The following is a 24,496-nucleotide window of genomic DNA, read 5'->3' as shown; positions in this document are numbered from 1 at the left end:
TGCCAATGTGGCTTTAGAAGACAGTAATAAGAGGTTTGTTCACTCCAGCCTATTTGAGCAACAGTACAAGTGGACCATGGAGGAATTTTCAAATTTGTTGAATGTTCCTCACACTGGTGTTCAGATACTGTATCCTAGCAAAGATCTAAGGAAGATTCCCAACAAGTTCAACTTGTCTGATCTAATTGCAAAGATATGCAAGCCAGGGAAAGTAGCTAGTGCTGGTAGGATTGAGATTAGTGATGACGATGTGTTAAATCACCTTGAACTTCACCTAAGGATAATCAAGCGAAATGTCACTTTTAGGAGTTATGAAGACAATTTGTTGAGTGGTACTGAAGCCTTGTTACTGTATTGTTTACTTGAGGACATTAAGGTTAACATGGGCCACTTTCTAATCAATGTGATGAAAGAATTTCTTGAGTTTGAAGAACCATTTCCTTATGCAGCACTATTGCATAATATGTTTGAAAAACTCGGCGTGGTGCAATATGTCACGAGGCTAGTGCCAGAAGATCCCATTGTGGGATAAGTAATTATGTGTTTGTGGTTATGTAGTTGTTCCTGTTTAAATGTACTTTCAGCTTGATGTGTAATACTGATAATGCTAGCCTGTTAGCATTGATTCATTATTCTGAATCTGTAATAACTCTATTTAGGACTTGTAATCGTGTGATCGAGACATTAATCTACTATGAATAACGATGTATTATATCTTGTGATGATTACACTGTGTTAACTACTATGTCATGAATATGTGTTACTGATTTGAATTGTATTTGCAGTTATTGTTCATAATGTCAGGTGTTCAAGCTGATCCAGAGAATGTTGCTCACGGATCCGATACTGAATCTTCAGGAGGTCCGTTATCTGCTGATCTTCGAGGATTGAAGGCTAACAGTGGTTCCAATTTAACTACATGTTTAAATGAGAAAGGCCCTAATGCTGGTAAATACAAGGGTGTGATCGAGTTTCTGAAACGTTCTAGAGTTTATGCAGCTATCTCTATGTTGTGTACAGCATATTACTCACATCAGAGAGAGTTCTGGGAACATGCAAGGATTGAAACTGAGAACAACAAGAAGGTGATTGTGAGCTCAGTCCTTGGTCAAGAAGTAAAGGTGTCTGAGGATACAATTTGGAACAAGTTCTTGTTTGAAGATGAAGAAGACATGCCTAAGAAATTATCAAAGACCAAGATTAATGGGTGCATGCTGAGGTGCAAATATGCTGGTGATATTTCGAGGGCTACAATTAAAAGAAGTGGATTCACTCCACCGTACAGATACTTGTCTCTTGTTGTTCTACGGTGTTTAAGTCCGTTACAGGGTGGATTTGCTGAGTTAAGTGAAGTGTATCAAGGGATGTTTGCTACTTTGGTTTTGAAGGCTGATTTTAATTTTTCGGGGGTTATCTTTGATTTGATGGTGGAAAATGTGACCAGCAAGTTGTGTTTGATTTATCCAAGATTCTTGCAGATAATGATCAATCGTCAAACCATGGACTTTCCTAGAGTGAAAAAGGATATTATTGAGCTGAAGCATATGACGGATCTTACCTTTAATAGACTAAACCAGAAGAAGAGTGCAAGTGATGGCAAGCTTGTGTGTCATCTTACGAAAGAAAACTATCAGTGTCCTCCAGGGAAAAAGTGGAGAAATGAGAACAGTGCTTCTGATAGAGAACCTGACTTTCAAGTGGTTAACAGTGATGAAGAAGTGGATCAACCGATAAATCCTCAAGCTGCTGGTGGATCTGGTATTGGGTGGTTAGTTGATGAAACAGGAGATGTTCGTCCTGAAGCTGGTGATGATGATGCCTCTAGAAGTTCGAAGAGGAGAATGGTTGAAGATGAGAGTTCTCAGGTGTCGACAAAGCTTAAATTGAAAAAGAGGTTCAGACTGGTTTATAGGGATGCTGGTGGATCATCTGCTGGAACTCAACCAGTGACATAACCACCTCAAACTCAAGGAAAACAACCATCACAACAACAACGTCAATCAACACAACAATCACCACATGTGGTTCAACAAGTCTCTCAAGAGACCGTGTCTACTCCTACTCCTGAAGTTCCTTCTCATGCCGAAACTGAGGGAAGTGTTGGATCGTCGGCTCTCCGCACGTTAAATGATTTATATGTGCAAGCTATGGCTGATATTCTTCGGATGAGAAAGGAGATGGATGAGAAGTATGAAAAGCTTCAAGAAGATAACAGGGTTAAATCGGAAGATGTTGAGCGGTTAACTATGCAGGTTGACCTGTTACAGAAGAAGGTAAGTGATCAATCTTTGCTGCTGACAGATGCAAAGAGAGAAGCAGCTGAAGCTAAGGAGTTGGCTGCATCAGCTATTAAGAGACTGAATGCTTGGGATGAAAAGTTTGAGCTTATTGAGATGACAGAGGATGAGCCTGATAAAAGAGTGGTGAAGGCTCCTGGTTCTTCACATGCTACTGCACTGTCAGTAATTCCTCTCAATATTGATTACAGTTTTAGTGAATTCTTTTCTAAACCGGATGAGCTCAAGCATTCTGTTGTTTATGATGACCTAGAAGAGGGAGAAATCCCTCACAACCTCTCTAGAGAAGAGCTGGACGAACTGGTACGTCTAGAGCAAGAGGAAGCTAAAGCAGCTGACGCACAGTCTGACGATCCTTCATCTGAGGATGATTCTTTTGGTCCAGAGATCACTGAGGGTTTTAGTGATAGAGATGTGGATGACTTAGTAGAGGATGTGACTCATGAAGATTTTCCTATGTATCAGAATGATAAGAATGAAGATCTTCCTGGTTTTGATAAATTGTTTAGAACTGATGATGAGCTTTTGGATCGAAGGTGTAAAGAGAAAGAACGAACATAAGTTTTACCTGAAGGTTTCTTGCCAGTTAAGTAAAATAAAGAAAAGACTAAAAAGTTGGAAGCTGATTGGAGGGATATTTGGAGAATTAGGAAGTATTGTGAGAAACCGAAGATTGAGCCGAAGTATTTGAAGATGATAAACTTGAGAAAGAATGCGAAGGCAAGGATTCTAGCCTGGGCATACATTGAAGAATTCAACATGTTGCAGTGAAACGAGAATTTGGAGTTGATTACTTTAAACATGGTCATGAATTCAAATCGTTACCGTACTTTGAGATGATGCAAATTGCCAGGTTGAGAATGTTATATTGTGGAATGAACGATCTATCTTCGCTGTTGGTAAAGAAGATTCGAATTGCGTTTAATTCGAAGAATTGGGAAGGTTTTCGACCACAGTTTCCTAGGATTAGCTAAAGGGTTGATCAGAGAACCGGTGAATCTAAGAGAATTGTCAAGTACAAGCGAGCAAAGACTATGAAGAAAGTACCTTTGAGGAAATTGCCGCAGAACTGGAGTCAAAGATTCAGATGGTGGTTTTATGATGAACGTGCGGAGGAAGCTGTGATCGTGCTTGATAAAGTGAATGAGAATGATATAGATTGCATTCTTGTGTTGGATCCAATTTGGCTGCGAAACTGTACCGAAGCTGATATTTTTACGTTGTACTATAATCGAATGCTTTATAGACGAGAGAACAAGGTACAGACTGAACAGTATGTGAAGGTGGTCAAGCTGTGTTATTTGAACAACATGGTGATTGATCCGTACGAATGAATCTAATGACGACTGAAGACTTTTGATATAGAACTAGGTCTTAGGGGGAGTTTGTTGGTGCATAATCCCGAGTTCTATATTGTAATATGTTCTATTTGTATTAACGTTTACAATTCAGTCGTGTATGAACATTATCGTTGATATTTGTGTTTGATATTGGTTATGCGATGATGTGAAATGGTTTAGAGCTGATTGGTTGGCAGCTCAGACCATCGACCGATGGTCGGTCGAGGGACAAACACCATCGGCCGAAGGTCAGAGACCACCGGCCGATGGACACTGTAAGTATATATAAATAGGGAAGTCGGGTTTCATTCAAAGGTTACAAACCCTACACCCTCTAGCCGACGTTTATTGTTCCTGCAGTTGTCCTAGACCAAACCCCAACCGAATACACGTTCCTAGGCGTCGATTACATCAACTCTTGTTGGTATCATTGATCCCGAAGTGTCATAGTATTCGTTTACCCTGAAGATTAGTGTTTTCCTCCTCTAATCTTGTTAGTACGATTAATCTAAGATCCAATTACGTCTACAATAAGCATATTGAATAACTAATGGGAAAGGTTTAATCTGATGCACACCACACCGTCGTTTGTTTAGGCGTTGCTTTGGCTGACAATATTTTGGCGTTCTGATGTTGTTATGGTTCAGTTGTTGTTTGTAGGTTGCTCTGCAAATCTTAGAGTTGTTCTGAAGGTTCTACTGTATAAAGGTAATTTCATATTTGTTTTGTATAAGCATTGATTGTGGTCTTTGTTATATTATTCGTGTTTGTAAAATTTGTTATATAGGTTATGCTTTTTAAGAACTTGGCATATTTTTATTTGCTGTGCAATATTTTTAGTTGACATTATGACGAACAGGAAAAAAGAAAAGAGGTATGCTGCTAACAAATCTGTGACTGAAATGTTCGTTAGTGCACAGTAGTAGGTGTGCTTTTATAAGAAACTTCATATAGGTCTATTGATTTACTTTAGGCTTTGTTAGTCCGTATGATTCATAGTTAGTATTTGTGGATGTTCAACTTATGATTTAGTTAATATATGATTACATTGGATTACCACGTTTATGGTATACTAATTATTGACAACCATTGATTGTAATGGTTAAAAGATTTGGACCTAATTGAAGGAACCTAGTTGATCTTTTATCTGAGTTGTATTTTTTTATTTTTATCTTTATATGAATCAAACAAATATGTTTTCGGGTTCGTTCTTACTTGAGTCTCTATGGTCTGAATACATGTATTTTTCTATAATATATATTTTTTTACTTTGTTCGTGTTATTTCAATCGAGTTCGAACAAGAACCGTGGCGATCATGGGAATGTGGAATCTGGAAAGAAACATAAAGAAACAAATGATATGGAATTTAATTAAGATGAAACTGAAGGTGATGATGAGGATGATGAACACTAAGTGAATAGTTATGGCTTTCATTATGATGGTGAAGAGGTATGTGTGTGTTAAAGAGCTCATGTACTCGATCACACGGATAAGTCTTGATCTGGATTGTGATATACTAATATAAGTTTCATGTTTGTATATATGTTACTACTTACTACACGTATGCTATAGTCATTTAGGTTTTTTCATTATTATGTTGCTTTATGAATTGATATCAACTTTGGTAACAACAAACTCCAAAAAGCTACTCGATATGTAACCTTATTTAACTGCGTTTAGACATAACATTTATATGGTCCGCCTCGGCTACTCAAATGCTTGTTATGAGTACAACCCGCCACCTCTTTTTTTTTTTTTTCCTAAGCTGCCACCTCATACAATTAATGAATTAATTAATTTTGCAATCTTTAACTTACCTTCAGTCTGTATTGTGTATGGTATTTATGTTTTTAGTAACAAACTAGTTAAAGACCCGCGATTTCGCGGAATTTTGAAGGATCAAATAATTTATTAATACGATATTATATTGTTTTTATTTGTTTGCTATTAGTTTGCCTATAAGTTTCATATTCTCCAAACAATATAACAACAGAAGATGAACTATCTGAAGTCGAGCTTGCCATACGAATACTATTTGTAACATATTTATATCGTCAATTTGTTTAGAATTACAGAAGAATATGATTATATAAACATAAGATCATATAGGTTTTTTCAACAAACTGGTTTTAAATTCGTGGTCCACAAATTTGTATTCATCCTTGTCCAGTATCACATCAAAGTTGATAATTTTAACAAAACTACCTTTTTTGAATGTATGAGTAAAAAACTCGTTATGTTTTTGTAAATTGTAGTTCTTTTTTTATTTCCATATAAGATCAAAAGTTAAAGTACATTAGGAGATTTATATGTAAACTTAAATACAATTTGTTTAAATATACAGATTTAAAATAACACCATAAATAGTTATAGTAAAAATACATCATAATATACAGATTACAAGTTTAATTAGTAAAATCAATGTACATATTACAGATCACATATGATAATATTAGGTAACCTTAATCTAAACCCGAAACACTATAATCTAAACCATAAAATATAAACTTACACCCTAATATCTAAACCCTACACCTTAAACCCTAAACTCTTCTAAACCCTTTGATTTAAAAACTAAATCTAAACCCTAACCCTAAACCCTAAGCCTTAAGATCGAAACCCTAGAATCGAAACCCTAAATCCTAAACCTAAACTCTAAACCCTAAATCTAAACCCTAAACCCTAAACCCTAAACCTTAATCTAAACCCTGTATCTAAACCCAAAACCCTAAACCTAAACGCTAAACCCTACACCCTAAATCTAAACCCTAAACCCTAATATAAACCCTAAAAACTCTAAACCCTAAAATATAAACCCTAAATCTAAACCCAAAACCCTACACCCTAGAATCTAAACCATAACCTAAACCCTAAATCTAAACCCAAAACCCTAAACCTAAACTCTAAACCCTAAAATTAAAATCCTAAACCCTAAACTGAACTCTAAACCCTAAACTCAACCTGAACCCTAAATGCTAAATCTAAACTCTAAACCTAAACTCTAAACCCTACACCCTAAATCTAAACCCTAATCCCTAACCTAAACCCTAAAAACTATAAACCCCAATCCTAAACCCTAAGCCGTAAAATATAAACCCTAAATCTAAACTCTAAACCTAAACCCTAAACTCTAAATCTAAATCCAAAACCCTACATATTGTAATAAATTACTTTCAATGATAACACAAATAAATAATATAACATTTCAAATGTTTACAAATATAAATAAAAAAATTATGTTCATAAAAATAAATAACAACTCAATAATCAAATAAACGATATCATATGGTTGTTATATATTACATGAAATACATAGTTATGCTTTAGAATTTCGTTTAGTTCACTGAAATGGAGTTTCATGTTTTAAATAATGGTTATATTATTTGGTAATTTGACTGATATCATAATAAGGATACTCCTAAGTTATTTAAATGGATATAGTAAACATGTCAAATATTTTTTTTTCGTATGTCTATACATTCAAATGGTTATGTTGTAGCTATTTTGGTCAAGCATGGTTGAAATAGTATTAGAAGGGGCGGGAGGTGTTTCACTTCGATTTTGGTCAAGCATGGTTGAAATAGTATTAGATGTTGCACATGGTTGAAGAAAGATATACAAGTAATAAGTTTTAAGTATGATTACCTATATAAATTCAGGCACATCACCATTAAAACAACACTTTTGAACAACCCTTGTTCTTATTTTTGCAACAATATCCAACCAACCGTCGTCTTCATTGAACTTTTAGAGTCGCCCTTGTATAAAACATATTTGTGGCTATGTACACAAACACAATCAATAATAGTAAGGTTATAACAGTTAGTATACACGACTAACAAATGTATTAAAATGACACAATTCTTATTCATTGGATAATCGCAGTACCTCGGTAACTTAAAGAACATGAAACATCCATGAGAGTATCATCGGCCGGGTTTGTGAATTTGTCAGCATTAGTCGACACAAGTTTTTTCATGCTTAATATCAGCAAGAGGTGTGGTATCTATAGCGTGACTTCCAACGTTTGATGATAACCTATTATATCTATTTACATTTACAAATGACATACTATACATCAGCCATAATTGTATTCAACATAAACACCATATGTAAACATCAAAGTTATATTTGAGATTTCATGACCAAAGCTATACCCGCGGGTGGAGTAGTGACTTCCTTCTATTCTAGGGTACGAGGAATGATTGTCTACACCCACCTCTCCCATACCCTACTTTTGTGGGATTGGGTATTGTTTTTTTTTTTTTTTTTTTTTTTACTACGAGGAACCCCCTAGCGACGAGCCATAATGGCTCCCCTCTAGCAGGTAAACCCCGGGTATTGTTGTTGTTGTTCATGACCAAAGCTACTAATAACAATCAATGACTATATTTGAACCAACGTGGCAGTGCTCTGCATACACAAAGTAGTCATCATAAGCTGGAAATTACACAAACATATTACACATATAGTTCATGCGCAGAGGATAAGACGACCTCTTCCTCCTTTATACCCTAAAAGGAATACAGCGTATTATCAGGAATAAATGTATGTTATTTTAAAAATAGTAGTTCAAACACATAAAGGATACCAAATGAAAAAACACGAGACGGGAAATCATAATTATAGTTACTGAATAAACATGTTCATCTTCGGGTACACAAATATTTTTGTCCGGTTGGATAGAGCAAGTCATTGATCACCTAGCACAAGTAGTACAAGATTCCAGTTTGCGTTAGTAGGAATCACAAGTGACCAAAAATATAAGATAAAACCAAAGAAAAAAACATATACACTTCAAACATTATTTGACACATTGAGACTCGATATTACTTGAACTAAATTAAAGAAAATCGGTCCACCAATTTATGTGAATGTGCAGTTTGAGCCTCTTGTTTATAATTAAAAAAATGCATGTCAAATAGGGGCTATGTGCCCAATGGGTTAAAATTTGTTGCAAATCAACTCATGTAGGCAAATGTGTAGAACCCTTAGAATTGCTTAACTCAAACAAAGTATTGCAGTAATATATAGCAGTCATCATCATCAAAATTCATATATTAGTCATAAGTCCTTCATAATATTAAAAAAAACTTGGAGTTGTCAGAGTAAAGGAGGGTCATCCCAGCAACTTTTTAGCTGTCCTATATAAACAAATTTCATCTGAATCCATATTTTTTTAAATAAACTAATTTCCTTAGTAATATCAAAGATATTTTACGTCATTTAAAGTGTTCATTCTATGTCCACTATCTAGAGGTGGAAAAATAAGAAGGTTGGGGTACCCAGAAAACCTTTTACCTCAAAATGGGTTCACGTCAAAGTGAGTTATTTAGCCCCTTGGGTTGGGGTACCCGCAAAACCTTTTGTCTACTTAATATGTCAAACGATTAAGAAGGTTGGATTCAGAAGGTTGTACGCTGTAAAAATACATTCTGGACAATTTTTTACCCTTTCAAACCATTTGACATATTCCATTTTAGATAATGTTTTGATACGATCCGCTTCAGATTAAAAAGTTGACACAACAAAACGATGAAATAATAATGTGATTCTGGTATGTGTCTCTTTAAGTATTTAGCTCTTAACATACACATAAAAACTTTATTTCCAAATAACAAATACAATCAACATACCATAGTTTTGCTTCACTTTAGTGAACCTGTGAATGGCTTTCAACATCAAACCATATTTCTGTACTTCAGAGGTCCCATGTGTCTGCAATATAAAAACGTCAAGTAACAATAGGTACGGTAGATTAGATTATTAATGCTGAAGTTTTAGCATTGTAAATATTTTAACGTTGCAACTTCCATGAAATGTGGCAATAATTTCAATTTTGGAATTCCAGATAAAATTGCACAGTACGATTTCTGTCAAATTTTATAATTATAATCGTTACAAAAAAGTAGGCTCTACTATGATTTTTGTCAAAAAAGTTACATCATGATTATATATCACCTCTTCATCGAGCAAGCTGCATATATGATTTTGTTTTTGTTCGAGTAGTTCTTCCATTTTTGAGCGGTTAACTCTCTCTCTCTATATCATGTGAGAAATTGAACCTGAAAATTTTATGAAGAAACTTCTGGAATTAACACCAGTGATAGAATGAAGTTTTGGTCATGACAATATGTAATCGTCATTGGTCGCACAAATATAAGTCCTTCAAGTCATTCCTTTAGCTAAAAAAATAACTAAAATCACATCTTATATATTTCGTTCATGTAAATATGTATCAAGCAAGATGCTAGACATAAACTAATGAGCAGTTTGACAAAATCTGATGTCAAAAATACATAGAAACAACCGTGAAGAGCTTTTATTAACAATCTAAATTTCCACTAAATATAATATCAACACATTAACAAAGTTAGCTTACAAAAGAACAAAGACGAAAACACTCACTTTTGTGTATCTTATCCCATCCTTCTTCATCCACATGCTTGCTCCTTCCTTTTATCAGAATTTCATCACTGTGGTAATAAAAGAATTTCATGATAAGATCCTTAAACAAAAATTCCATACGTGCTTTGGAGATGTTTATATATAATACCACAAACAAAGCATTACCTATATGTCAGGACATTATGACTTAATACGATTTCAGGGTTCTTAAAAACGTCCGCAACAACTTCATTGACTTTCAGACCATAGTCATAGAGCCTGTTGATGTACGGCTTGCTTTCCTATAAAAAAGAAACATAATTTGCTAACAATGATTGAAATTCAAATAAAATATATAAGAAAAAATAACATTAGTATGAAAATGACTATTACCCCATTTTCTCAAGAGCAACTTTATGGTCAACATCATTACCCGTCTTTTCTATGTGATAACTTGGAAGAAGTGCGTGTAAAATATCACAAAACTGAATACAGAGCACAAGTATGCTTACGACACAAGCCTTGAATCTGTAACTGCACATAATTAATATTAATATCACATAGTAGTATCAACTGAGTTACAATTTGTTTCTGATCCAAAAATCAATATTCCCATCATTGTTTTAGGATGTTCTGTTTTGAGAAGGTGGCGCCTGTAAATGACAACAGTTAGAATCCATATCCATGCATAAATAAATAAAACATTACATAAATTAAGAAAAAAAATGCAAAGCTTATAATGTGTGCAACCATCAGATCTATTTCATTTTTTTTTTTTTTTTATTTCGGCCACATGATTTGCTGACTTTTTGCAGAAAGAAACCAATAAAGAAAACCAATTTGTATCAACGAATTAACCAACATCAAAAGCAACTTTAATGTTATACAAATTTTATGCTACAAATACATCACACCAAAAACTTAAAAGCCTAAGATCCCCATATTAATTTGGAATGTCTGACTCGTTTCAACAATTGACCCATTTCAAGTATCAATTGTAGTGCAAAATCTTACCAAAATAACCAGCGTATATATTACAATACTAATTTCTAAACCATTGATTATTAAAAAAATATAATCCAAACAAATCGTAATTTAGTAATTAACTATGAGTTAGTTTATTCAAAACATATCAATGCTATACACCTTAAGACCAACAGCTTAATTGCACCATGGATCAAAGACAACACTCAAGCAGAAGATATTGTCACTAAAATAAATGCATCATATACATGAACTAATACATTTATACTAAATAAATATATCAAGCAGAAGATATTGTCGCAAATTAAAAAATTTAATTTCTAAAATAGTATAACAAATAGGTGTTTGCTATGGAGTTTATGTTTTCATCCTAAACCAAATCGGTTCCTCTTTTTTCATCGTATATGCTATTTGTATACCAATCCTAATCATTCATGCCATATCCTTTACATATTTAATTTTATTCGTTAAGGTCTATGGTTTTCTTTCAACTCACCGAGGTTATCGCCTTTTATGAGAATTTATTCCAAAGAAAATTTCGCCTTAAACCTTCAAGATTTTGGATTACGCTACCAGGGGCTTTAAAAAGTGACAAATAATATAAAGGTAAGCTTCCTAATACCGATTTCACCAACGTTAGTCTTTCGCCTACCGAAAGTGACAAATAATACATAGTTTCTTTATATGCAACTAATATAATGTTAGTATGCTAACCTGAGACGCTCCAACCCAACCCACTTAACATAATCAGTGTTTGACCCTTATTTATAAAATTAGTAATTTGGACCAAAACATTTACAGATTAATATGTCATAGATAAAGACTTTTGTTTCACTGTGAATATTCAAAACTTATATGAGCAAATACTATTATGGACATTTATAGTTTATATAAACCATTTGAGCATACATGCATATACAATTATCAAATAATTCAAACTATGACTCATATTTCCTGTAAAGCCAGGAAAGTCGTTGGCACATTGTTGCATCTTGAATAGAGGACTTGTGGTTTGGTTGGAGAGGACGAGTGGCAACCTAAAAAGAATAACACAAAGCTTAAATTTTTTCACACATCTAAGTTGTTAGTAAGGGCTTTATTCAATGCCATAATGAGGCATACTAACTGTTTGTTACTTCATTCATCACTAAGTTGCCCATTACATCCAAAATTTTGCAATTGGAATTCTGGGCACTTGTGGCTTGGAAGGAGATCTTGTGTTGTTTCCTACATAGACATATTGGTGTGTATATACATTGACATTTAAATGGTATTATATGTACTACTTAAGGTATTAAAAACTGGTAGGTATTTCATCAAACACTTGGTAATCACTCTAAAAAACTATATATTCAGGCTAGGAACACTCTTTTAAACGTATCTAGATAATTGTTGTTACTGTGTAATTGGTCAACACACTAAACAATATAGAAATTCAAACCTTTAGTGGTTGTTTTACTGTTCAATCTTGCACTGAATGTCTGAATCCATACTCATCCAGCGTCAGTACGTTTTCATGCACTACATCATCACCAAAAGTAGAACTCGTTCGATTATCATCACCAGTTGTAATTTTTCAAAGTAAATAACATCAACCACTATATCAAAAAGGTTATGGTTAGAAAGTGATGAAAACTGAATATGAATGTATAAAAAAACTGCCCATCCATGACAAACTATATTGTAGTGTTGCAAAAAAAAAAATCTTATTTAGTTGAGTAAAAACACTACTTAATAAATCTGAATTGTTTAAAAGCACAAATCTAATAAGTTATGTAACTCTTTATATACCTGCTAGTGTAGTGTTTCTTGCAAGTTATATTGTAGAACAAACTTGAGATTCTTGTTAACAGAATATTAGTTAACAGAAAATTTGATTTACATCGTTAACGGAAACATAAAACAGATAAGCAGTGTTAGCTAATTGGTTCGTAAAACAAATATTGGTGGTTGGATTTATAACCTTCTTTGATAAAGAGGATAACTCATTGGAACAAGTCAACTGCTTTCTCTTGTTTCTTGTCTCCATCATATCATCCGAACTATTTGTCTCCATCATCATTATCAGATCATTTAGTTCTGCAAGTGTATGTCAATAAAGAAAACGTCGCTTCTTCAATTAGTAGCATCATCTGCAGAATGACGAACAACATTAACCTAATTAGAGTTTTATTTTGATCATATAAATAGGTATGAGAATGAGATGAGATAACGGATCAAGTTGCACCTTAAAGCAGGAACTTACGATTGATTCAATATTGTTCTGATTGAACAATAACAACATAGTTAAATTGAATCTTCTCATTTAGTGAATGTGGACGATTAGATCATTTTTTTGATGTTCAAAAAAGGTTTATTCTGGCGGAGAAACAATGACTCCGTGTGACTATGTCACCCATACCGCCCACCCCGCAAGGGCTAAGTAAGCCGTGTAAGACACCTCCTCCTAATACCCAACAGGAAGTTGCAAGCCGAGATTCGAACCTGCACCTTTCAGTATTCAATAAGGCCCTCCTGCGGGCCCAGGGATCATAAGCGACGGGTACCACTGAAGCACTGCTTCGTTGATTTTTTTTGATGTTGAGGAGAGCTATTAGCTAATTTTTTAGTTTGGATAAAAGGTATTATAAGGTAATTTTCTATTTTCTAATCTAATCTAATGATAATGATAATAAAAGGGTTTTTGAAAATATTTATTAGCTAATCGAGACTCTCTTTTAATGTATATATATAGTGAATGTATATAGTGAATAGTGATATAATTAGTCGAACCACAGATAAATATTATAATTTTGTTCTATGTAATTTGTTTTTAGCTTTTCTGTTAGTTTTTTTTTTTTTTTTTTAAATTTGATTGTGAAGCAAATTGATACAAATTTTAGATTATTTATTTAATAAAATAATGTTTGATTTAGTCACTATACTATATACTAATTAATAATATCTTGCCACCTCGCCAAAAATCACTGTTATACTGTAGCAATCAATGTAGCAATTCTACTGTAGCAATTTTTTTATTTTTTTTGGTTTCCCCTTACCACAATGGAGTATAAAATATAAATCTGTAGATAAACACAGTTGCTCTGTATTTTGCAACTATAAATATACATATTATGTATATCGATATACAAACAAAAATTGGAGTCGGAAAACTAAAAGAAAAAAAAAGATATGATAATACATTTACGAGCTTCGGATCTACTACACTATAGCATAATTTTTAAACAAACTAGATTAATTAAAATGAAGTCGTGTGGCTAAAAGGATTATACAACAGATCTGGAAACCTTCAATATTCCAAGTATTCATAACGAACTAATTTTAATTACCTAAGTAGATATTAGATATTTAGTAGGTGCTAAGTAAAAGAATAACAAGAAAATAATGAGAAGGAGAATGGGGGATATGGGATGAGAGAAGGGAGAAAGAAGATCAGATAAATGAGTCAATTAATGGAAAATGATTTTGTTTATATAATATATAGTCTGATTAGGGTTTTTAGTAGACGGGCCAGCCCAGAGGCCCATTGGTGGGTTTTGGAGATTAAAACGTTGGTTAATTGACCAAATGATTTATTTGGTTTTTCTTTAAAATATATAATTTGGTGTACACAGCAACACAACAACAAAACTCGATTTCACATGTATGAGTTATAGGAGAGGTGAGACGTAGATAATCATTCATCTATCCTTGAATAAAGAAAAGTCGTTTCTCCACCCCAAGTGAAACACTCACAAGAGCAGAGAAAGTCATCTCTCTCTTTGACGGGTAAAGAGATTGTTGTCAAGGGAACCTCCGGCCAATATGAAACCTAACATATACATATATTACATACAAAATAGAAAAATTGTTTACTTTTTTAAGTATTATAAAATATTGTTATATGTTACTCCTCGGTCCAATATTAATAGTCTTTAGGTAAAAATACACAGTTTAAAACATTACATTCATTATATTATACTTTTTATTTACATTACCATTTAACCACTTACTTTTTACCTATATTTTTATCTTATATACAAAAGGTAATGATTATTTTTATCTATTTTTGAAATTTGACTTATAATTTACCTTATTTTATAACCCGTTTATTTATTATTGATTAAGAAAAGTATTGAAATTATATGTGTATGTGGATTTGGTCTCCGTAGCGAAGCACAGACCTCCAAAACTAGTTTTTACCTATTAAGTATCGTATAATTTGATTTTTTCCAAACAATCAGAAAACTGATTATTGATTATTACGATATCAAACAACATAATTAAATCCACACACCATTAAACTAAATCACGTTTTGATACAGTGGATTATTTGATTCTGATTATTTAAAACGCATAATCAATTTTCAAAACGCAAATCCAAACACCATTTATGTGATATAAAGCCTAGTGTATTATTATTACACGTTTTTTGGAACCATCTTGATCATAGGGTCAAACGGAACCGACGTTAGCAGCCAAAAACAAAGGCGGTCTTGGAATAGGGCGATTGAAATCAAAGAATTGGAGTTTATGTAAATGGCGGTGGAGATTTAACTTTGAAAAAGAAGCACTTTGGAGAAACGATCCACTCAATTTATGAAGAGACTAGAGGTTTTCAGGCTGGTAGCAGCCAAAGAATTAGGGGTCATGTTTGATATAACATAATTAAAACGGGTGTGGATTGGTGGATAAAGTTGGGGATTAACTTTTCCATGTTTGGTATAACATAGTTAAAACGGGTGTGAATTGGTGGATAAAGTTGGGGATTAACTTTTCCAATTCCTCTATTCGCACGGTCGGTAAAGGTAATGAGGTTCGCTTTTGGACGGACATTTTGGACCGAGAGGCGTAACGCCATTTTAAAGGAGGATGTTTTGCAAACAATGATGCCTTCTCATATTTGGATAATGAATCGCAAAAAGAAGTGGTCAATTTCTATGGAGGGCCGGAAAACAAATCCCAGGGACCCAGGGAGATAATCGTATTGAATTTACAGGAGCTGTTTATTTCGTTTTTAGGCTGATTTTTCTTGCTGGCTGATAAGACTGATATTAACCGCGCGTCACTTTCATCTCGTCAGATGATGTGGCCCGCTTGACGGCTATTAACCGCGCGTCACTTTTTGACGCTTTCGTTGGTTAGTCAAAAAATTGACGGTAACTTGACAGTCCAACCAACCAATTATCAATTAATATTTAGATATATTTTTGTTATTTATTTATTTTTTCCCACCCAATTTCCAATCAGATTATACCACATCACCCTCCAAATATTTGACACAAAAACTTGACATTTTGGGTTAACGAGAGTCAAATACAGTCACAGTCAAAAATTCACTTTTTCACCAAAAAGTACGCAATTTACCTCTGACATCACCGTCAAGGTTAGGAATAGTCTAACAATTTTTGTATGCCCAATGGGCCCTTTGGTGTGTTAATTAAATCAGCCTTTCAGAAAACATAAAGAAAAAAAAAAAAAACTACAGATATAAATATATTGGTGTTAATTCCACAATTGAGACGTTCAATAATAGAAGTTGTACAATTGAAATGGAACAATCACACTTATAAACATTAGTATTGTACTCCATTTACAATGTATACACATATACATTGTAAGTTACATTACAGTTAGAGATCATATCTTACATGAACACAACCCAAAGATATATATATGTACGTAGGTGGCAATATTGAGAACTTGTAGCAGGATCTACACGAAGTTAACTCACCTGCGAGATATAATAATAATAATAATAAACTAGGCTTCTTCTAAGTACCCTACGGAACCAATTTTCTTCCTTGCAGTGTGAGTACATATCCTTGTATATCTTCATCAGGAATTTTGGAAAATTAATTGCAAAATAGCCGTCCACACCCTCTGGTGAAGTTCCTCCCAACACCCCCTGTGTACAAAATAAACACGTCAAAAGAACTGACAACCAAATCTATGGGGTATAAAACATTTTGAATATGATATTAACCAGCTGCTAGCTATGGTTAGCCACCTTTTTATATGGTTTTACAATTGTCAAAAGCAAACCTGAATTGCAATTGGTAGTTCTTTGTAGTGACTCAAAGTATTTCGAATAGCGCGCAGCAGGTCTTTAACGCTGTTGTATTTGTATTTCCTGTATTTCTCGAGGTTGGTGATAAGATCAGCATCGACTTTTTTATCCCAACTTCCACCCAAAGTTTTTGAAGCTCGTTTTTCAAGTGCTTTGAGAAGAACGGAATTACTCGAATTATGTGATTTGGCTTCCATTTCTACCCTATCACTTGCTTCTCTCAGAAACGACATTCTTGTCTCAGCGTTCCAAAATAAAGGATGGTGCAGCACCTCTGAAGCTTTTGGCCTGCCACGATTAACATTAGAAAACGATAGTAAATTGATGAAACCCCACACACATATTAGATACCCCTTGAACGCAACATTACAAAAGGAGAAATATAGAAAATTGCTATACTTTTTTTTTAAGTGGCAATTGCAAAAACTAGTGTAGAGGTAATAGACATGATTATCCCACTTCAACTTTTAAACAAACGGTGAAGTTTTACCTAAGTTTGGAATCTGGGTTTAACAATTTAGTGATGAGATCCGTCGCTTCGGGTATTTGCTTGAGCAAGATGAGGTTGACTTTGTTTTTGCTGACCTTGAAATCACGCTCATGAGGTTCACCACCAAATGGATGCTTCCCACAGGTTATGCAGTAAAACAGGACACAACCTAGACTAAACATATCCATGGATTGTGTTTGGCGTCCAGAAAGAAGTTGTTCTGGTGCTTTCCATCCTGAACTTCCAGAAACTGATATGTACAAATTCATCCAACTTAAGATAAGTATTTTGATAATTATGCATATGTTTAAACCAAATACTTCAATTTTTACCAAATGTATTAACGCTCCGATGATTTAGATATACAATTTCAAATGGACAATATCACACCAGATATAAAGCACTTATAGAATTGACAACAACAAAATGATAAGAAAATTGATAATGTAGACCTAAAACTCAGTAAATGATTATTCAAAATGACTGAAAGAACAGAACAAAAAGATTTTATCTAAACAATGAATGTGATACCTACCAGTCGCATGATCTCCCAATGATAACATCTCCCCAACAAGGCGCCTGCTTATCCCCATATCTGAAAGCTTAACACATAAGGATTTGTCTTTAACTATCAACACGTTGTGAGGCTTCAAGTCTCGATGAATAAAACCCAACTCATGCAAATGCACGAGCCCAGATACAATATCCCTGTTACATAATTATTACATATTAACAAAAATCATCCATCCATCCATCCATACATCTTAAATGACCAAAAAGAATCAAAATTTTTACTTTAGCAAAAATTTATAAAAACACACCTCAGGATTTTTATCATGATAGGCGAAGGGTAGCCATTTGGCCTCCACAAAGCATCTATCAAATCTTTGCTTATTTTGTAATTTTCCAAAGCCGTTACCACTTGAACGTCTGACCATCCCACCTTCTTAGAAGACTCGTATATCTGAATTAGATCGTACAGGCTGCAATTACAACGTTCAAGTGCAAGATAAACAAAGTCTTCATCATCTTCGACTCCATAATAGCGAACAACATTTAGATGAAGATCAGATGCTTTAAGATTGTTAATTTCTTTTATGGCAACATCTTGATGCGCCTTAACGAGGCGTTTCACAGCAACTTTACGATCATCATAAATCCCTTCATAAACAGTCGTTCCATTACTCCCCTTTGCAATTTCATTGTTCGAAACAAATAGTTTACCTATCTTACGCCCTTCCATTTGACATTCAGTTAAGTTATTCAAACTTAAGGGTAATGGAATTTCACACTCAACCTCTGTGTTTAAAGATATCCTATTTAACAGAGCATCAACGTAATATATAAACAATGAAGATGAAGATATCCTATTTACCAGAGCATGTTGCTTGTCCGTCATATATTTTTGGCCAAATTCACGAACCCACCACACAATGATTGCTAGTATTACTCGATATACAAATTTCCAGACATCAAGGTTTTTAAAAAATATCCTGAGTTGGATGGAAAATCAAAAGTAAGTTCCTGAGTTGGATGGAAAATCAAGGAAAGTACATAATTCTTCCCCACTATTCACCCTAAAACTGCTCCATCGCCATTTTATTCAACACAAACAACCAAAACAAGATCTAAAGAGGTTGATTGGTTTAACCTTTATTGTTACTATAAATAAATTAATCCGTACAAATTTATGCAAACAATAATAAAATATGATTGCGAATTTTTAGAATTATTTCGAGAGTTCATCATTAGTCATTAAAAATAATCGTAAGAGAGAAGCGTAGCTAAAAACTCATGGGTGTACTAATTTTTGCCATGGATTCGAGACTACTTAAATTACTTTTACATGCAGGTTAAGTGTAATTTGGTAATCTGATACTCCATGTTAACAAGCTGTTGATACATCAGATGTTGTATGATAACCAAAACTAATGAAAAAATGACTAATTATTAATGAAAAACAACGTTTAGGGTTAATTCGAGCATACTTTATTGTCACTCGTACATATTCTAACACGTGATGTTTTTTACTTTTTGGTACAGAAATGAAAAAAGAAAAAAGCAATTTTCAAAACTAAAATTAATATTAATGAATATAACCCCATTATACCTAGCAGAGTTGCAGCAGTAGTGAAGATTAATATATTTTACACAGTTTATTCACATTTATAAGTTAGGTTTTATGCTTAAAAATATATTTATATAATTTATAATCAAGAATATCTATGCTAGATCTAGAATATAAACTAAAATAAAATTAAAATATTAAAATAAAAACAAAAAATAAAAAATAAAAAGGAAACGAAAATGAAAATAGAAGAAAACTCACTCTAGAAAGGATAAGATAAGGCGTCTAGCTGACAATTGATAGGCCTTTGCAATACTTTGATCCGATCCGAAAATCGGCAACAACAATAGCAACAACAATAGCAGTAAAGAACAGGCAAATAAAGTGCGATTATTCATTTACGCCTGCCAGCAAATTGATGTGAAAATTTATAAAATATAACAAGAACAAGATTCAAACTCAAATACTTCTCAAATAAGCAAACACTCACAGATCTAATATCTCAAACAATGTGTTTGAGATTATACAGGAAAAAGAATGAATGAGAATAATAACAGAAGATTTAGATCTAATAATCGAAATCACGCAATATCTATATAAAAATTTAATGTATTTTCATAAGGAATACAAATATATGAGCCTTTTATCACCTGATTAGAAATCATACTTTTCCAGATCATCAAAATTAAAAACGAATTTCATACCACAAACAATTGATCATATTTTCAAACCGTAAATCAAAATCATGCGATTCTTAGACGTAAAGTTATTAATTTTTCGAGAGGAATTCAATTATCAACATATTATAATCAGTAACTAACATGTACGGAGTACATATCAGTATCATCAATATGAAATTCGGGTTTTATCCAAACATCACAAATCGACAAAATTAAAGCACATAAGCATGCAGAAACATGTTGAGTACTATACCACTTTACACGATGATTACATAAGCAAATCATAGATAAAAGATCAGGGTTTGAAAAATTATACCCTAGATAGCAAAATTGATTGTAGTAACGCGTAGAGTAGAACGAGTCTAGCACGAATATGCAATTAATTTTAGGAACAAGCAAGTTCTAAGTGGTGTTGTGATGGTGATGATAGTCGACTGTGAATGATTAGATATCGACTAGGAGCAAAAGAGAGGAAGGAATGCAGCTTTTATTTTTTGTGATTAGGTTTAGGAAATCATTCAAACAAAATAAAGGGACTACCACATTTATCCGTAGTCTACTGCCATTTTTACAAAGTAATAGACAGTAAGAACAAGGTAGTAGATAGTAAGAACAAAGTAGTAGACAGTCAATTACAAGATAGTTGACCATCTACTACCTTGTTGTTATTGTTTACTACTTTGTTGTAGGTGTCGACACCAAAAATACATATCAGTCGACACCTACAACAAGGTAGTAGACAGTAACAACAAGGCAGTAGACGGTCAGCTACCTTGTAATTGACTGTCTACTGCTTTGTTCTCACTGTCTACTACCTTGTTGTTACTGTCTACTACTTTGTAAAAATAGTAGTAGACGACAGATAAAGGTGTAAAAAGGGAATTTTTTAAAAAAAAAAGTGTATTTTGTTTGAAGTCTTGGAAAAAAAGTGTATTTTCATGAATTTCCCTTAGGTTTATCACGAGTTAATAAAGGATCGGGCCACAAGAAAAATAAAATTAAATAAATGGACATGGGAGGTGTGGGCTGCCGATTTGGCCCATGGAAGGGAGTCCATATACTCACAAAAGTTGCTAGTTAAATTCCCGGTTCTATGTGTTGTTAACGGCAAAAACGAACTGAATCGTTAAATGTTAATTTCTCAGTTTGATCTATTATACAGTTTATACTTGGGATACCACAGAAAAAAAAGAAGAAAAAAAGAATAAGAATTCTCATTTTATCAAACAGGTTAGAATTCTGTGCAATTTTGACTGGCCGAGCGTTTGTAGATCAGGCATAGCCGCATAGGCTGACTGTTTGTATCAGTTGTATGTGGTGACTGCGTGAGTACTCCAAGTCTAGAGTCCTTGTGTATAGAAGTGCAGTTATATTGTGGATGTCATGTAGTTTTTTAGTCCCCATGTTGTAAGTAACATGTAACATGGGGTGCCATTCTAGTTTGTAGTATATTTTTTTTTTTTTTTTTTTTTGGCAAAAAAACAATAACTTATATAAATCTTAATCTTCGAAACAGAGACAAGAAAACAAATATACAAAAGGCACCACAAAAACGAACGAAGACAAAAAACAAACCTAACAAAGACAACTCGCGACTCTAACTAAAACCGAACCTTAACGTGGACTAACCAAACACAAAAGAAGCAAAAACATATAACGGATCTAAAAATAACCGAACAATAGAACAAACAAAAAGCCCTAATCAAGTACCAAGATTTGTGACGTTATTGCCCTCTTCGGCAGTTGCCTTAAACGAAAAAGTAGACTTGATTCCAACCCCGTCTGACTTCAATCCTCCATTCCTAAACTCGTCAAAAAAAAAAAAACCAACACCCTCTAACGTTTTTCCCGCCCCCGCTCCAATACGCTTCCCCTCGACACTTACAAAAGTTTGACCAACTTTTTCACTTCGATTAGAAGTCCCCTCGATCTCATCTCCGTCACTCGAATCGTGCAAACGAAACTCCCCATCCATTACACTCTTTTTCTTTTCTTTCCCTTTCCTCTTCCCCGCACCTCTCGTATCACCCTTCCTCCCCCCGTAAAAACGAAATTTGTTAGCATGCACGTGCCAACCCCTACAATTACCTTTACAATCCTTATCAGCACATATACAATACTTACGTCCCGCACTTTTCCCCGTAGCAACGTTCGCCAAGTTATCAAGAAGCGCATTAGTATTATCCTCACACTTTTCAATTGTCAAGACGTCCGCAATCCTCCTTTTTTTGACCGATTACCAAAACCACACTCATGAAGTGCATTACCAATCCTATCCAAATTAACCGCGTACGAACCACCCGTATCATAAACCACCTCATTGCTTTCAACATTTACTACCTTTTTAGTATTTATACCACCAACTAAAGTGCCATTTGAAAAGTCACTTCCTTTAACAGTAGCAAAGCCTACACCAGCCTCTTTTCCAACACAATAATCCAACCTACATGTGTCATCTGTAGCCTCTACATACACAACTTCATCAACTCTTGAGACACCTGCATCTATACGCACTTCTCGGCTTGTGTCGAGATGATTAGTGTAAAAAGCAGAAACGGGAGGTAACTCCTCATGACCCACGGGCACCGATCGACCACCCTCGCCAAACGAAGGCTCGGTCTCCCGATTAATCGCACACTTAATGGAGCCAATAAAATCCGGTTCAAAACCACCCTCGAACTTCTTATTTAAAAAAGACACATCACTAGTTTCACAAACCCAAACTAAAGACTTGTGATCTCTAACATCATCTAACTCGACTTCGACTAATCCATGAACATGTTTAGCACTTTTAGTCTTTACAAACGCATATAAATTACTAATGTTACTCAGAGTGGAGGAAGCTTTTGCAACATAAACAACCTCTCCAAACCTGCTAGCAACCGATTTAACATTGTCCTCGGAAACAAACTTACCCGGAACACCACGAAGTTCCAACCAAGCAAAACGAAAGAAGTATTCGGCCATGTCACCGTACGGGGCCATGTAGACAAAGTCACCTGGATCAGAAGCAGGAGCAATAGCCTTCTCAAAACTCATCGAATCTGCGCACGTGAACACGCACCCGTACTGACCAAACCTGCATAAATGACTAACCACAATTTTCCGGTGAATCAAGAAACACTTGAGTTTCTCATCAGAAAAAGGTTCGACATCAGCGACTATGACACTAAGTTTCAAACAATCCACCACCATACTTGTGACGCCCCGTACCAAACCATCATGTACGAATCGTCAACAACAGGTCCATTACACGGTATAATACTACATGCTGTTTTAAAACGAGTTTTGCATTCAAAAGAAGATAATGTTTTACAAAAGATAACGTGACACAAAGGTCGTTACAAAGCTATTATTCAAAATAACATAAGTTGCTAATGCAAAGTAAAAGTTCCATGATTGAGACATCTCTAAGTAATGCAGCGGAAGTCTAACACATCGAGTCTGTAACAGCAAGTCTATAACACCAAGACAGCAAGTCTAACAGCGGAAGCAACAACGTCTAAGCACATGAGAAATACACGCTTAAAAGGTCAACACGAATGTTGGTGAGCTATAGTTTGTATTCAGTAATGTAATGTAGACCACGAGATTTCGTATTCAAAACATTATGAAAAGTATATGCTTATCCGTGGGCTCCCGGTAACTAACTTAACGTAATAATAATACCCCCTAAAATTACACTTGGCGAGTGTGTATGTCCTCGAAGTATTAAACACCCGTTAAATGCTAGCGCGACTAGCCCGAGTGGGGATGTCAAACCCTATGGATACATATCTAAGATTCGCATCTATATGTTCAAAAACCAATAGTTAAACGTTACCGTGCTAAGGGGAAAGTTTATGCCATTATATAACCCACACATATGTAAAGTTTAAGTACTCGTGTCAAGTAAGTAAAACATTAAAAGTGCATGTATTCTCAGTCCCAAAAATAGTAAAGTAGAAAAAGATAAGCTATAACTCACAGTGAATAAGCAGTAAAAGTCGATATGAAAGGTATGCAAGTAGTAAGTCGGTCCGAAAGGTCGTCAACCTAAGTCAGAGGTTACTAAGTCAGTATATTGTCCCAAAAGGTTTAAAAGTATGTAAGTAAAGTCCTAAGTATCATCATCATCATCATCATCATCATCATCATTCGTAAAAGATAAAGTAAGTTTTCATCAAGAATAGAGATCGAAACAAAAGGCTGACTTCGGAC

General features: G+C 34.3%; 1 protein-coding gene and 2 long non-coding RNA genes across 10 annotated transcripts; all 3 read right to left on the bottom strand.

Annotated features, from left to right (window-relative positions):
* Positions 1-7,217: 7,217 nt before the first annotated feature.
* LOC139856962 (uncharacterized) lies at positions 7,218-7,913 on the bottom strand. Its single transcript, XR_011762271.1, has 3 exons — positions 7,796-7,913; positions 7,527-7,685; positions 7,218-7,418 (listed from the first exon to the last, which is right to left on the bottom strand). It is a non-coding gene; the product is annotated as an uncharacterized lncRNA (long non-coding RNA).
* Positions 7,914-7,985: 72 nt separating this feature from the next.
* On the bottom strand, positions 7,986-13,337 carry LOC139856961 (uncharacterized). Of its 8 annotated transcripts, none has more exons than XR_011762267.1 (9): positions 13,255-13,337; positions 12,973-13,141; positions 12,451-12,607; positions 10,419-12,236; positions 10,212-10,327; positions 10,047-10,114; positions 9,600-9,703; positions 9,275-9,356; positions 7,986-8,341 (listed from the first exon to the last, which is right to left on the bottom strand). It is a non-coding gene; the product is annotated as an uncharacterized lncRNA (long non-coding RNA). The 8 variants fall into 8 exon arrangements; XR_011762270.1 differs by having other exon boundaries at positions 10,419-10,678; XR_011762266.1 differs by having other exon boundaries at positions 12,451-12,530.
* A 3,183-nt stretch (positions 13,338-16,520) lies between these two features.
* LOC139856958 (serine/threonine-protein kinase/endoribonuclease IRE1a-like) lies at positions 16,521-19,453 on the bottom strand. The gene is made up of 5 exons (XM_071845668.1): positions 18,370-19,453; positions 18,084-18,256; positions 17,549-17,798; positions 17,034-17,346; positions 16,521-16,896 (listed from the first exon to the last, which is right to left on the bottom strand). The coding sequence occupies exons 1-5, from the start codon at positions 18,945-18,947 to the stop codon at positions 16,714-16,716; spliced, it is 1,497 nt and encodes a 498-aa protein (XP_071701769.1). The 5' UTR covers positions 18,948-19,453; the 3' UTR covers positions 16,521-16,713.
* Between the last annotated feature and the right edge of the window lie 5,043 nt (positions 19,454-24,496).

Source organism: Rutidosis leptorrhynchoides, chromosome 7, assembly GCF_046630445.1.
Source record: "Rutidosis leptorrhynchoides isolate AG116_Rl617_1_P2 chromosome 7, CSIRO_AGI_Rlap_v1, whole genome shotgun sequence".
Classification (NCBI taxonomy): Eukaryota; Viridiplantae; Streptophyta; class Magnoliopsida; order Asterales; family Asteraceae; genus Rutidosis; species Rutidosis leptorrhynchoides.
This window is presented reverse-complemented; position numbering and strand designations above follow the sequence as displayed.